Raw genomic sequence first — 13,149 nt, forward strand, 5'->3', positions numbered from 1 at the left:
CAAAGTGTCAGGTCAGGAGGTGGTTTTGTGAACAGTGTTTATAACCCTGCTGCATTAACTAGGAAACTCTCTTCATGGAGATATATGCACATGAAGCACTCGGAGCAAATGTGACTTAGAGGCTAAGGGGTTAGTTCACCTGAAAATCCCAGGTTACAGTTCAGTCCTTCAGTGTGCGGAGTCAGCGCGGGAGCTTCCCACAGCTCACCACACCACACCAGTCAGGAGCTGAGAGAAATGAACACACCCATGCTACCTGCTTCCTCGCTTTCTTCACAGCCCTGGACTGTCAGGGAGCTGATCTTCTCACATCAAATTAACAATCAAAACAATTCTCTAACCTCCTTAATGACACACCCACATGCCAACCTCACCTAGAAAATACCTACAGCTATTTCCAAGTTCATGCCAGGCAATCTGAATTCCAATCTCAAGACCCACATGATAAAAGAACTGATTCCAACAAGCTTTCTTTCTTCCACACATGGGTTGTGGCATGTGTGCACGTGAGCTTGTGTGCTCTCTCTCTCACACCCACACACAACTAAGGTAACTTAAGACTCTCTTCCTAGGTTATTATAAGCTAGGTAAAAGCGAAACAAACTAGCCAGCTTATCAGTCATCATTTAATTATCCAGAATCACTGTTCATACCCTTCCTTTACTGATACATTGACAGATTTATAATTTTGAGCAAGAAAAAAAAATCAATTCTTGAAAGTTGTTATATCCATCCCATTTAAATGGAATACTAACCAATGGATATAAGAAGCCTTCTAAATAATGGCATTTCAACCTTAACATGCCTGTAGCCTGTCAACTTCTGAACATGATTTACATTTAGGACCATTGGAGACTGTGCATGCCAACTTGTATAATGAGTCTATATTTTTTTCTGCATTGCCACTGATAACCCTGCTAAGAAAACACAACTATAACAAAGTTGGGTTCTTATGACTAAGATGCCAGTATTTAACAATCTAAAGGCCAGGTATATTGAAGCATGCCCATAATCTCAGCCCTTGGTATGTACAAGAGTTAAAAAAGACAGCCTGGACTATATAAATAGGAAAATAAAATCATTGTTTGAAAAACAATCTTCCTCTCTTCAATCTAGGTGTTCATACACTGGTTTCCACCTGGGATCACAGCTAGAGGCTAAAGCAGAAGGTTCAAGGCCAGCCTGGAAATACTGGTAGGCCTCCTAAAAAATATTACAGCTCAGTGGTTCAGTATAGGGAAAAAAAAAAACAAAGTAAAGCTTTATTGATAATGCCTGCTATTGATAACAGCTATTGCTATGTAGCCACTAAAGTGGCTTTTTATTTTTTCATTTTCCTTTTGCAAGATACTTTGAAGCATTGCTTTTTCAATTTTCTACACAAAACACCTCTGAAGATCTTGGTGTAATATTGATCCTGTTCAGCACAAGTTCCAAGTCTGCCTTTCTTACCAGCACCCAGATGAAGGTCTTGGAGTGTCAGTCTGGGTCCAGAAGGGGCTGTCAAAATACCAGACTTGGGGGGACACTTCTATTGACTCAACTTGTAGTGCTGAGTGATGCCTGGTCCCATCTCAGAATGGTGGCTTCAGAAAAGACAAGTATGACAGCTTTAACTGTCAAGTCCCAGTGACTGCCTACCATTCCTCCATACTAAACCCTGGCTGCCCAGCTCTGTGGGAGGCCCAGCACTAGTCCTGCAGGTCCTCACACAGCAGCATTCATGCTGCAAGTTCCTTCCTTCAAGTCAGAGTAAACTGTATTCCTGAAGAAAGTAATTATTTTACTTGTGAACATCATGCTTTTTCAATTTTCTAAACCTTGTTCTACTTATTAATGACCGATTTTGTATAAAAAGTAAGCACTTTGTTGTTTTTGGAGCAGGGTCCCTGTAGCCCATGATGGCCTCAAATTCACCAGATTCTGAGTGCTGACATCAAAAGTATGCACTATGACAACCATAAATTAAGCAAAGTTAAAATCTATTACAAAGTACTCTTGAGTAAAAGGACAGTAATAATTTTTACACTATCGTTTTGAAATTAACATTTATATTGATTGCATCTTGTTAGCACAGTTGTCTTTCCCAACGACATATATGTACTTTACACTGGGGAACAGACCTCTGGGACTCTGGTTTTGCTTCAGTCACCACCACCACTGTAACAATCTGTGGTATGGCTTCCCGTTCTATCTTCATCAGTTCCACTTTTAAGACAGAGATACTTCAGGGTCAGAGTACTCCCTTCCTTCCAGAGCGTGACATGCTATCCAAATGGGCCCTAAAGCAAGCCCCCAGCACTGGCTAAATCACAATGCTAAATTTGGCTAGTATCTTCCACAATTTTTTTTAACTTAAGATTTCCCTTTGTTGTTCTTTTATATTTAAATATCTAGGTCGACAAGTACATCACACTCAATTCAGCTCCTTCCACTGCAGAACACTTCCCAATTTCTCTTCATTTTCAAACTTCACTTTGTGACCTTTATGGTTTTCTTCAATCTAAATTTTTTTCAATGATTTCTTCCAAAATGAGGCTACATCTAATGTTATTAACCAACTTAGGGGAAGCATGAAAAGAATTCAAATTACTCTACAATATCCCACAGACCAATGTATGACATTCACATCAGCAATCTTACATTTAGAAAACCAGGTCATCGCAGCATGGATAGCAGACTGTTCAGGGACTCGAATGCAGAGGAAAACTAAGTTTCAGAGGAATAGCTCTCAGAAAAACAGCCTATCTCTTAAGGGGAAAAGGTTGAAGTTAAATAATAAGGAAAAAAATTCAAAGAGATGGAAAGAAAAGACCACTTTAAGGATTATAAAAGTTATATTTATTCACGATGCTACATTTATTGCATTCCCTTAGAAAAATGGAGAATTGCTTATGTACCCAATTTGCACATATAAAACTTTATACAAATGATGTGTAGCACATAAAGGCCTCTGGGTATTCCTGCTTCAGGGTCTCCAGTTAGCAAGTCTATTCCATAGAAAATAAAAATTGGAATTATACTCCATCTTGCTACTAAGACTTTAGAAGTTATTTTAAAATATAATAAAATAAAATTTTCATTTACTCTAAAAACTCAAAAATACTATAAACTGGGAGGGTATATTCTATTAGTATTGTAACAATAAGACATATTCACACCTCATTTTGGCTGGGTCATTCAAATTTAAAAAAAAAATCACCTTACTTCTGACATTATCTACGTTGTTGTGGCTGTTGCAGCCCGTTCGTCAAAATATTTACCAAATACAAAAAAAAAAATTACTGCTACAAAATAATACACCACCTTCAAGAACCAGGAAATACTAAGTGTCTTTGGCTATACAACTAAAAAGGCATTCATCCAATGGAACAGGGCACACTCACCTCAGAACCACAGAAAGTGTAACAGAAATACACATAGAAATTATAACTTGTCTTGCCTTCCCCCATTCTATAATAAGCAAGAATGCAATTTACACAATCTTTCCAGATGAGACTCAATAGTACTACAAAAAAAAGTCAAGGGCAAAGAATGTAAAGTAAAATAATTACACACTAAGTGGAGTCTTGAAGGGACAAATGTTCTTTGTCATATTTTTTACTTGTTTGTGTGTTTTAAGCCATATAAGTGTTAGAGTTGTAGCCAATAAAAAGCCACAATCCTTACAAATGAAAATAGAAAAATAAACCAAATGAAACATTTATTAATAAATGAAGCCTGTTTTATTACTTCAAATGTTAATGATAAAAAAATTTCAGCACAGCTGTTGCATTTAAAAAAGTGAGACTACATCCTATATTTCTAGCTCAGTAAGCAGATGGAGCTGATGTCTTTGAATGACATAACAGTTGAGCACTGTACAGCACATCTTATGAAGACCCGTAAATTAAAGAACTACTAGTTTAGTGATTAGGAGACAGATACGCTTTCATAGTTTCAGCTTCTTTTTCCTTCCTCTACCATCAGGGGCACCATCCATTTTACGCTTCTGTGTCTATAAACAAACACAACAATTAGTTCTCATGACAAGACTAAACTAATATGAACATTAAATATATTCTCACAAATGCTGTACCACATTAGTAGTTAACTAACATGACAGGGACTTTTCTCCAGGGCTACACAACAAATCTTTCAAAACCACTATCAAATCTCCAAATATTTTAACATTACTAATAACAAGATGCCAGCTTCCTCCTGAAATACATTCAAATTGCTAACACATTTCTAAGACAGGTGGTAAAGCTATTGTTTTCCTAATATTCCTTGAAGTCTCCTAAAATTTCAAAAATAAAAACAAGTGAAGTCTGGCAGTTGATGGCGCACGCCTTTAATCCCAGTACTTGGGAGGCAGAGACAGGTGGATCTCCCTAAATTAGAGGCCAGCATGGTCTACTGAGCGAGTTCTAGGATAGGTAGACCTACCAGAGAAACCCTGTCTCAAAACAAAGTAAATAAACAAAAATAACAAGTGTGCACTCTTGGTAATCAGAAGACATGCTTTTCCATATGGAATGCATCAAGATCAGTTTATATTTTCAGGTAACTGAGATATATTATTTACAAAGAAAAAAGACAAAACCAAATATAATGGAACAGTGTTCGCATACTCTGAAGGGTAGCGGTAGTGGTGGGTTTTCTGGAGATGGCTAATGGGTAAACTGCTTCTCATGAAAGCACAGAGCTCAGAGCCACAAAACTCATTAAAACCTAGATAACCCCAACAATTAGGGTATAGGGGCTGGGGGTGAAGAGGTGCATAGGACAACCAGCCTAGACAGAATGGCAAGCTACAAATTCAGTTGAGACTTTTTTTTTCTCAAAAAATAAGGTGGCTTAACTGATTGTCAACTTCTGCCTCACAAAGTACTTCCACATACATATATATGCATCACACACACACACACACACACACACACACACACACACACACACACACACTCTCCAAAACTGCATCACTCACATACATCTATATATTTCACATATTTGTAAATACTCACCGAAGGCTTTGGTCCTCTTTTCTTTTTCTCTGCCTTCTCCTTTTCTTCTAGTTCCATGTTTTCTCTTTCAATCAAAGTAATTAAAGTATTACATCTCCTCTGGAGCTCCTGCATTGTAAATATACATGGTAAACTTGTTATTTCTAACTACATACTGTCAGAACTTCAATACCTAAATAAAGGTATGTTTGAATAAAAAATCACCCATATATTCCCAACAGATTAATAAAAACAAGCAAAAAGAAGTTAATTTTTACTTACAGACCACACTATGAGGATATAAAAAGCAAAGCAAATACTTAAAGCTGCACTAGGGAACACAGCTCAGTAGCAGTGTGCAATAGACAGACGAGCACTGATAAACAGTGCAGCTCCATGCTAGTGTACGTTCTTCATAAATCATCCCTCCACTGATCTTTTAGGTACTAATGCAGCGAAAATGAACATCTAACAAATGCAATAAATTGCCTAGGAACGCTGGACTACTTATATTTAAAGGTTAACATACAGAATTCAAAAACAAAATCACCTAGAACTTAAGATATGAAAATAATCTTTTCTTTAAAAGCATTATCATCGTATTTTATGGCAGTAATATACACAGAGCTACAAAGTCCATGATGAGTTTTGTCTACCTCCTTTCTCTACCAATATGTAATATTTAGTGAGGCAAAATCCATCTGCATCACTAATTGCTAGCAGTACATTTCCTTACAGACCAAAAGTATTTTGTTTATTTAATCTCTTATATTAAAAAACTTCCACACAGACAACTGCATTAAAAATAAGTCTGAATGCCAGGTAGTGTGGCACACCTTTAATCTCAGCATTCTGGAGGCAGAGGCAGGTGGATCCCTGTGAGTTTGAGGCCAGTCCAGTCAACCAGGATGGCCAAGGCTACACAAAGAAACCCTATCTCAAAAAACAAAACGATAATTTTGAACTACTTAGTAGAAACTCCATGCATGACTCAGTAATATTTTCAATAACAGAGGTAAAAAACAAAAAACAAAGTTGTGTTCCCTTTAAAAAGTATAGTGCAGCACACAGACCACTGATGCACCGCACCATGCCTTAACAGGTGCACACAGCACACATGCTGCTTCACACTGAATCCTGTGAACTCCTGGACAAGAATTATACCTCAACCATTTATCACAAAAGTCTATATATGATTATTCTGTGTGCCTTAACAGCGTATTAGGAAGGTAGTTTCAGAACTGGTTAATGTGTTATGTGGCACTACCTCATTACTGTTATAATAAAATTATTCCTTATAACTATCTATGTAAAAGCAGCACCTTACATAAAATAGGAGACTTTATTATCAGCAGAATCTTTCAACCAACTATATATTTAAATAATATATCTATATAAAGTGCAGTTCTTTCCATCTAGTGAAAAAAAAATGTATTTTCAAGTAGTCAATTGTGAAAATACCACAAACTATCCATGGCTACGTATACGAGGAAGATATTTCAAATACATATACTTTGCCTACTCCTGTATGTTCTAAACTTAAGAATACTCAATCTTTGTACGTTTATTACTCTAACACAGGTCAAAGATGAAATATAGAAAAGCAATCCAAAACTAAACTTTCTTGAAATTTAATTTGAAGATGTTAGAAGTACACAGAGAGAACAAACTAAACCCTGTCTTAAATCAGTATAAGGAGTATTATTCTGAGTCAATTCAGCATCCTGAGGGATAGATGGATGCCTGAAGAACACTTTTCTCTACAGAACTGTCCACTTGCAAACCCAAAAGTCGTCATGTTCACGTGAGCTTCATGGCAGCTTTTCTCCTCACTTAGAACCTCACTAAACTAGTAGCAAAAACTAGCCCTATTATTGTATACGGCAACATTAAAACACAACATTAAAGGAGGAGACAACAATGTTTTCAAGTTACCTCTAAATGTTCAAACTGTGACAGAGAAAAATAGGGGAAATTATTTAATTTCTGAAACTAAGTAAAAATCTATTTCAAGGATATTTTTAAAAAGTCAAAACACTGAATATACGTATTCTGAACTCTGCTGCATTTTAGAAAAAACCTTGGACACTTACCATCGCAGTTCTGGACTTGAGAAACCAATCGAATCTGAACTGCGGCGAGTTCCGAATGCACTGGCGTAACTCATCATACACATTCTCCTTATCGAACCCCAGCTTGTGCAGCATGCAGATGAGAAAACGGTCCTCTTCTTCAGTGTAGTTTTTCCCTTTGTTAGTACCGTATGATATTCTTAGCTGATGAAAGGGTGCTTTGTACCGTCCAATCTATGAAAGTTATATTTTATAGATATATAAAACACAAGTCCTATACAACCCATACTGCAAACTTACTTCATCCTTACTATAATTTTTGTTTTGTTTTGTTTTTGCCAAACAGGGTTTCTCTGTGTAGCCCTGGCTGTCCTGGAACTCGCTTTGTAGACCAGGCTGGCTTCAAATTCTGAGATCCAACTGCCTCAGCCTCCCAAGTGCTGGGATTAAAGGCGTGCACCACCACCGCCCACCCAGCCTCACTATTATTACCCATCTAGGTAGCAAGCCTCTTCTGCCCTTTGTCCTGTGGTACTTTACAGAAATGATGTAGGCCTAAGCTTTCTGACACCACTTAGGCAGAAGCTGAGTCCAGCACTTTTAAACTAGGTTATCAATATAATATTCAGGTAAACTATGTTTTAATAAAAGTTAAGTTTTTGTTGTTTTTTGTTTAAAAAGAAATTTACAGTAATTTCTTTTAACATTTACCTCGTCATATTCAGAATAGAGCTATACTAACTCCTATACTTATGAATATACAAAGTACCTTTGTATCTAGTGCTTTCTTGATACTTATTCTTCTTTGAATTCTTGCCTCTCCCCTTTCAATCTGAGCCATAATCTTCTCTATGTCCTGAAGTTCATTACATCTTTCCCAGAACACAGCTGTAAGCAGATAAACCAGAATAAATGGAGGAAAGGGGAAAATATAAAAAAGAAAACAGGAAGCTTCCAAAAAAAACCTCTATTCAACTCTCAAAAAGCGATGACATTCCTATATTAAAATAGGAAAGTATTACCTGAGTATTCAATGACTTCTTCTGGAGTTTTTCCTTCTACTTCTCTGGCTATATTTTCAATATCATCACGACCCCACTTCTCATTAGCTTTGATAAACTGGTTAAAATCTCTCTTATTCCAATTAGTAAACCCCTAAAAAGCAATAAGCAAAATATTTAATCATGGGATATTAAATTTAGAAAATAATGCCACTACAGTTACAAATGCATTTGGTATTATAGAAAACAACTCTTACTTTATCTTGACAAAGAGTTTTGGAGTCATTACTTTTCATGTATGCTCTTTCACCAGTACTTTATGGATTATTCGGAAGCCTGAGTAACTAACCCTAAATGGAAACAGTAAGGATTGCTGCATGAAAAGGTCCAATGACACTTTTTTTTTTTAGCTCTGAAATACTATTAGGAGTTTGGGAGGAAAAGTAAGTTAACAGATAGTAAAAATGAACAAGTAGAAAAATGCAAGAAAAATAAAGCTTAAAAGACAGAGCACATGAAGTCAAAGTGGAGAGGAGACATTGGGGCAAGGATTAAATGAAAGAAGAGGGTCAGGAGAAAGAGGAGGGAAAGGGTCAACCAAAACTAGGATATAAGAAGTCAGATAGAACCTACTACTCTACATGCTACACCCTATGAAACTTTATTTAAGAAAGAGCCAATGAGGTCATATAGCATGCAAAGGTCCCTGCAGCCAAGCCTGATGACTTGGATTCAATCTTCAATCCCCAGAATCTACATGGTAAAAAGAATTGACTCCCTCAAATTGTCCACATACATGAACATGAGTACACATACACACACACACGCGCGCGCGCGCACACACACACATATATTTATACAAAGGTATTCTACATGGGTGGCTGATCCCAGAAGTCATGGAGATCAAACAAAACTCCTATTACCAGATGTGTGATACCTCCTTATAAATTGTTGGTCAAGAAGGCTGAGAAATCCCGAACAACACAGGCTACTGCCACTGTTCCTGGTTGCCCACCACAACTAGAATGAGAACTGATTACTGAAGACAGCACACCATTTGGTTACAAGGTAGAGAACTCAAATTGGAACTCAACTGGAAGCTTCCTTCCTGCTGACTAGCCTACACAGTGCCAGAAGTACTATCACACTACAGGGAATATCACAGAAAAGGCGACAGAAAGGATGTAAAAGTCGGATGACAAGGAGGAGAGCTGTGAAATGTTACCTTCTGTTCATAAAATGCTCATTATAATCATAATCATGAACTAACGGCAGTTGCAGCTGTTTGCACTAAACCTGCACAAGACTGGCCCTGTCAGTATTCAGTAATGGAGGAGACCACAAGGCTCTATCATCATTGGGGTACTGGCTATCTATGGACAAGCGGAGGGGATGTGTTCAATTGTGCAGCCACTAGTAAAACCACCATGTTCCAATGGATAGTTCCCCACTCATACTCACACAAACAGATCAGTGGGTGACAACTATGGGACTGGGGTGGGGGTTTGACAGTGGTGGAAAGAATTAAGAGAGAAATGTTGGAGGCAACAGTTTTCAGAATGCACTGCGTGTGTATAATTGCCAAACAATAAATTTAATTTTTAAAAATGGGTAGGTTAAAGTCAAGATTCTCAGGCTGGGGAGATGGCTCAACCATTAAAGCTAGGTTCACAACCAAAATTATAAGACTGAATTTTCAATGGTTTGAACCCCAAAGAATGCTTTAATAATGTTAAGTAGCATACATCTGACAGAGGATTAATACCTACAATATACAAAGAACTTAAAATACTTAAACCCCAAAACTTAAAGAACCCTATTAAGTAAAGGGCTAAGGAAATAAACTGCCTTCAGAAAATGAAATATAAATGATTAGTGAACATATATATATATATATATCAATACAAATGTATTATGAACATATATAAACTACCCAACTTTGCTAGTCATCAGAGAAATAAAAATTAAAATGCCATTGTAATTTTCTCTCATATCAGAATGGCAATCATGAAGAAAATATCAAGTACTGCCAAGGATGTGAACAAAAAAAACCATTATATGCTGCTGGTAGGACTTTAAATTAGTTCTGCTACTATAGAAGCCAATACAGCACTTTTTAAAACTTAATTTTATATGTATAAGTTTTTGCACAAATATATGCCTATATTATATATATATCCTGGAACTGGAGTTGTGGACATGTGAACTGCCATGTGGGGGCTAAGAATGAACCCTGGTCCTCTGCAAGAACAAATGTTGTAACCTGAGTCATCTCTCCAACCCTCTGTATGGCAGTTCTTTTACCCAAGACTCCAAGTCATTATGTCTGAGATATTTGTAAATCAATGTTTATTTTATTCAGCAATCATTCTCAAGAGCTAAGTTATAGGACCAACATAGTTATCCAACTACAGAAATAATGAGAATGTAGAATAAGCAGTGTGTGGAAATTTTTTCAGCCATAACAAGTTACACTGTTTACAAAAACATGGATGCAGCTGGAGATAATCTTCTAAGGGAATGAAGCCAACACCAAACAATGTATGTATTCTCTCATGTGTTGCACCTAGATTTTATAGACACCTGAAATCATTCATGTATATTGACACAAATGCAGAAAAGAAAAAGGAACAAAAAGGACTAACAGGGTAGAAAGAGAAAGCGGAGGGTGGGAGGTGTATGGGGAATAACGTGCTCAACGTATAGTTGATATAGAAGTATCCTTATGTACCACAGTACTAAGTACAGTGAATATTAAATTTGAAGTGTTTTAAATCAAATACCAAATAGAAATTTGTAACTGAGAAAACTTAGAACTCACAGAAAGCTAGCAATACTGGAAATAAGTTCTAAAGAATACCAACTCTACTATACATAGTTTTAACCTCAACTAGTAATGAAAATCAAGATGCAGCATGTGTTCAAGTTTCCCCATGTTTAATTATCCTCCCTCTTACTTCATAGTGCTGGGGATTAAACCCAGAATACCATATATGGTAGGGAAGCAATCCAGTGCTGGGTTATACTGTTCAGTCCCCCACTAATTATTCTCTTTGAAAGCAGAAACGTGTACTATGCATGACTCAACATACCTAAAACAGTACTTTACAACATAACTTTGTGTTAATCCACAGTCATACCTGTGTCAGAAGCTTCTCTTTTTCCTCTAGCTCCTCATCATTAAGGGGCTCCGCTTCATCAATTTTAAGTTGTTCTTCTTTCTGTGCCTGTGCTGCGTTAGGTAGATCAGGACTCCGAGGCACCTAACAGATGTTTTCCAATGTCATCAATTGGTGTATTTTAAGGGCTTAACAGACTAAATTCTTAACAAATTAACACTTCACATTTTCAGCATAGCCATGAAACTAAACATATACTGATTTCCAATATTCTATTTAAAAATTACTACGCATGAAATTTTTTCAATGAAAACTCAGAAATGCAATACCAAACACATAAAACTGGAGCACAGCAAATAACAGTATTTCCTCCTAGGCTCACTTAGCTAAACAAATGTCAGTAAGTAGTGTGCTCTTAAGAGTTTCTGAGTAGAAAATATGTAGGGAAGAATTTCAATCACCTTGTACCCGATGGTTTTCCTGTAATACAGAATTTCTTTTTCCAGTAATTCAAATAAACGTGGAGGAAAGAACTGGAAATCCTGAACATTTGGTTGTTTTGGAGGTCGGGGTGCCTAAGAAAAATAAAAACAGTATTGTCCATTAAAAAAAATAAATACCAACTCACATGCATTCATATTAAGTCATTTCCTAAACCATGACAACTAATTCTCCAAGGAACAGAATTCACCTTTTAATAAAAATTAATCAAAATTTAAACAAATTCAAAAATCATACAAAACATAATTCTCTATTTCATTTTGTTATAAGAACTTGAGAAACAACTTAATTTATAAGATATTTCAAAATTTCCAAGTTGTCACTCTACCTTGGGTGCTTTAGGTTCACTAACACGAAGAGCCTCCCTGAAATACGCGTCAACAGCATAATTGGCTTTCCTTTCTCGTTTAGGTGGTTCAATCCACTCTGTGAATGCAATCTAGGAAGTGGGAAATAATTCAAATCACTCATTTCACTATATATAGCAGTGGTTTATATGCCAGACTATAAATTCTATAGGTGAGGACTACAGTATTTCTTATACTATGTAATTAAAACACAAAACAAAATCTGTAATACTATAGAATATATGCTACAGCACAAATACGTAGGAAAAAACCCATAATTTTCTTAGAAAACTTGAGATTATGCTAACAAAGTAAAATATTTCTTCTATATTGAATTTTCAATTTTTCTCTGTAGTAGCAAATATTACTAATAAAATGAAATCATTTTAATTACCAATCAATTCAAATTCCATGAAAAATAGGCCGTGGCCTTTTTATTGGCACTTAGTTAACTTTCAAATATCCCCAATTATACTAACCCCATACAATAACACTTTCAGTAACAGTATGTAACGAACTAATAAGATACATTAAAAACACTCCAGAACTAGTATAGTGTGTAAAGCCAGCATTAGGGACAAAAAGGCAGGAGACTAGGAGAGTTCAAGGCTACCTTCAAGTATAAAGCAAAGATGAGTACTCAGGGTAGATAAGTAAGCAAGCAACCAGACAAATCAGAGTTTACATGCTAAAACACCACTTACACAATAAAATAGCTAAACTGAGAATAAACAAAACTGGCTGCTGTTTGAAACAATACTTACTAAGTCTCACAACTAACACAAGCCTCCAAGGTTTCAGTAAACTAACTCCATTCTGAAATAAATACCTTCTGTTTTTCTCTGTAGTCTTCTCCTTCAAAGTTATAAACACTTGACTCCGTATCCATTGTAAAATTTCTAAGTGAGCTCTCACCCATCTTGGAGAGCTTTTCATTCATCTCTGCAGTCTACACAGAAAAAATAAAAACAAAAAACTCATTATATTGAAAGGAAAATAATCTCAAGACCTTTAATCAAAACAGACTAGTCTTTTGGGGCTAGAGATGGCTGAGCAGTTAAGAGCACTTGTTGCTCTTCCAGATAACCTGGTTCAATTCACAAGACAGCCCACAACTATATTTAACT

General features: G+C 36.3%; 1 protein-coding gene across 1 annotated transcript in view; it reads right to left on the minus strand.

Moving 5' to 3' along the window:
* Window positions 1-2,818: 2,818 nt before the first annotated feature.
* Window positions 2,819-13,149, minus strand: part of Smarca5 (SWI/SNF related, matrix associated, actin dependent regulator of chromatin, subfamily a, member 5) — a 36,371-nt gene continuing 26,040 nt past the window's right edge. Inside the window, exons 16-24 of the mRNA XM_038313097.2 lie at window positions 12,852-12,971; window positions 12,004-12,114; window positions 11,636-11,749; window positions 11,196-11,318; window positions 8,077-8,209; window positions 7,824-7,942; window positions 7,076-7,288; window positions 5,004-5,111; window positions 2,819-3,997 (exon numbers count right to left, since the gene is read on the minus strand). Of these exons, the coding sequence (XP_038169025.1) occupies window positions 3,932-3,997; window positions 5,004-5,111; window positions 7,076-7,288; window positions 7,824-7,942; window positions 8,077-8,209; window positions 11,196-11,318; window positions 11,636-11,749; window positions 12,004-12,114; window positions 12,852-12,971 (1,107 nt within the window). The 3' untranslated portion in view covers window positions 2,819-3,931. The remainder of the gene's footprint in view (window positions 3,998-5,003; window positions 5,112-7,075; window positions 7,289-7,823; window positions 7,943-8,076; window positions 8,210-11,195; window positions 11,319-11,635; window positions 11,750-12,003; window positions 12,115-12,851; window positions 12,972-13,149) is intronic.

This window comes from Arvicola amphibius, chromosome 15, assembly GCF_903992535.2.
Source record: "Arvicola amphibius chromosome 15, mArvAmp1.2, whole genome shotgun sequence".
In the NCBI taxonomy this organism is placed as follows: Eukaryota; Metazoa; Chordata; class Mammalia; order Rodentia; family Cricetidae; genus Arvicola; species Arvicola amphibius.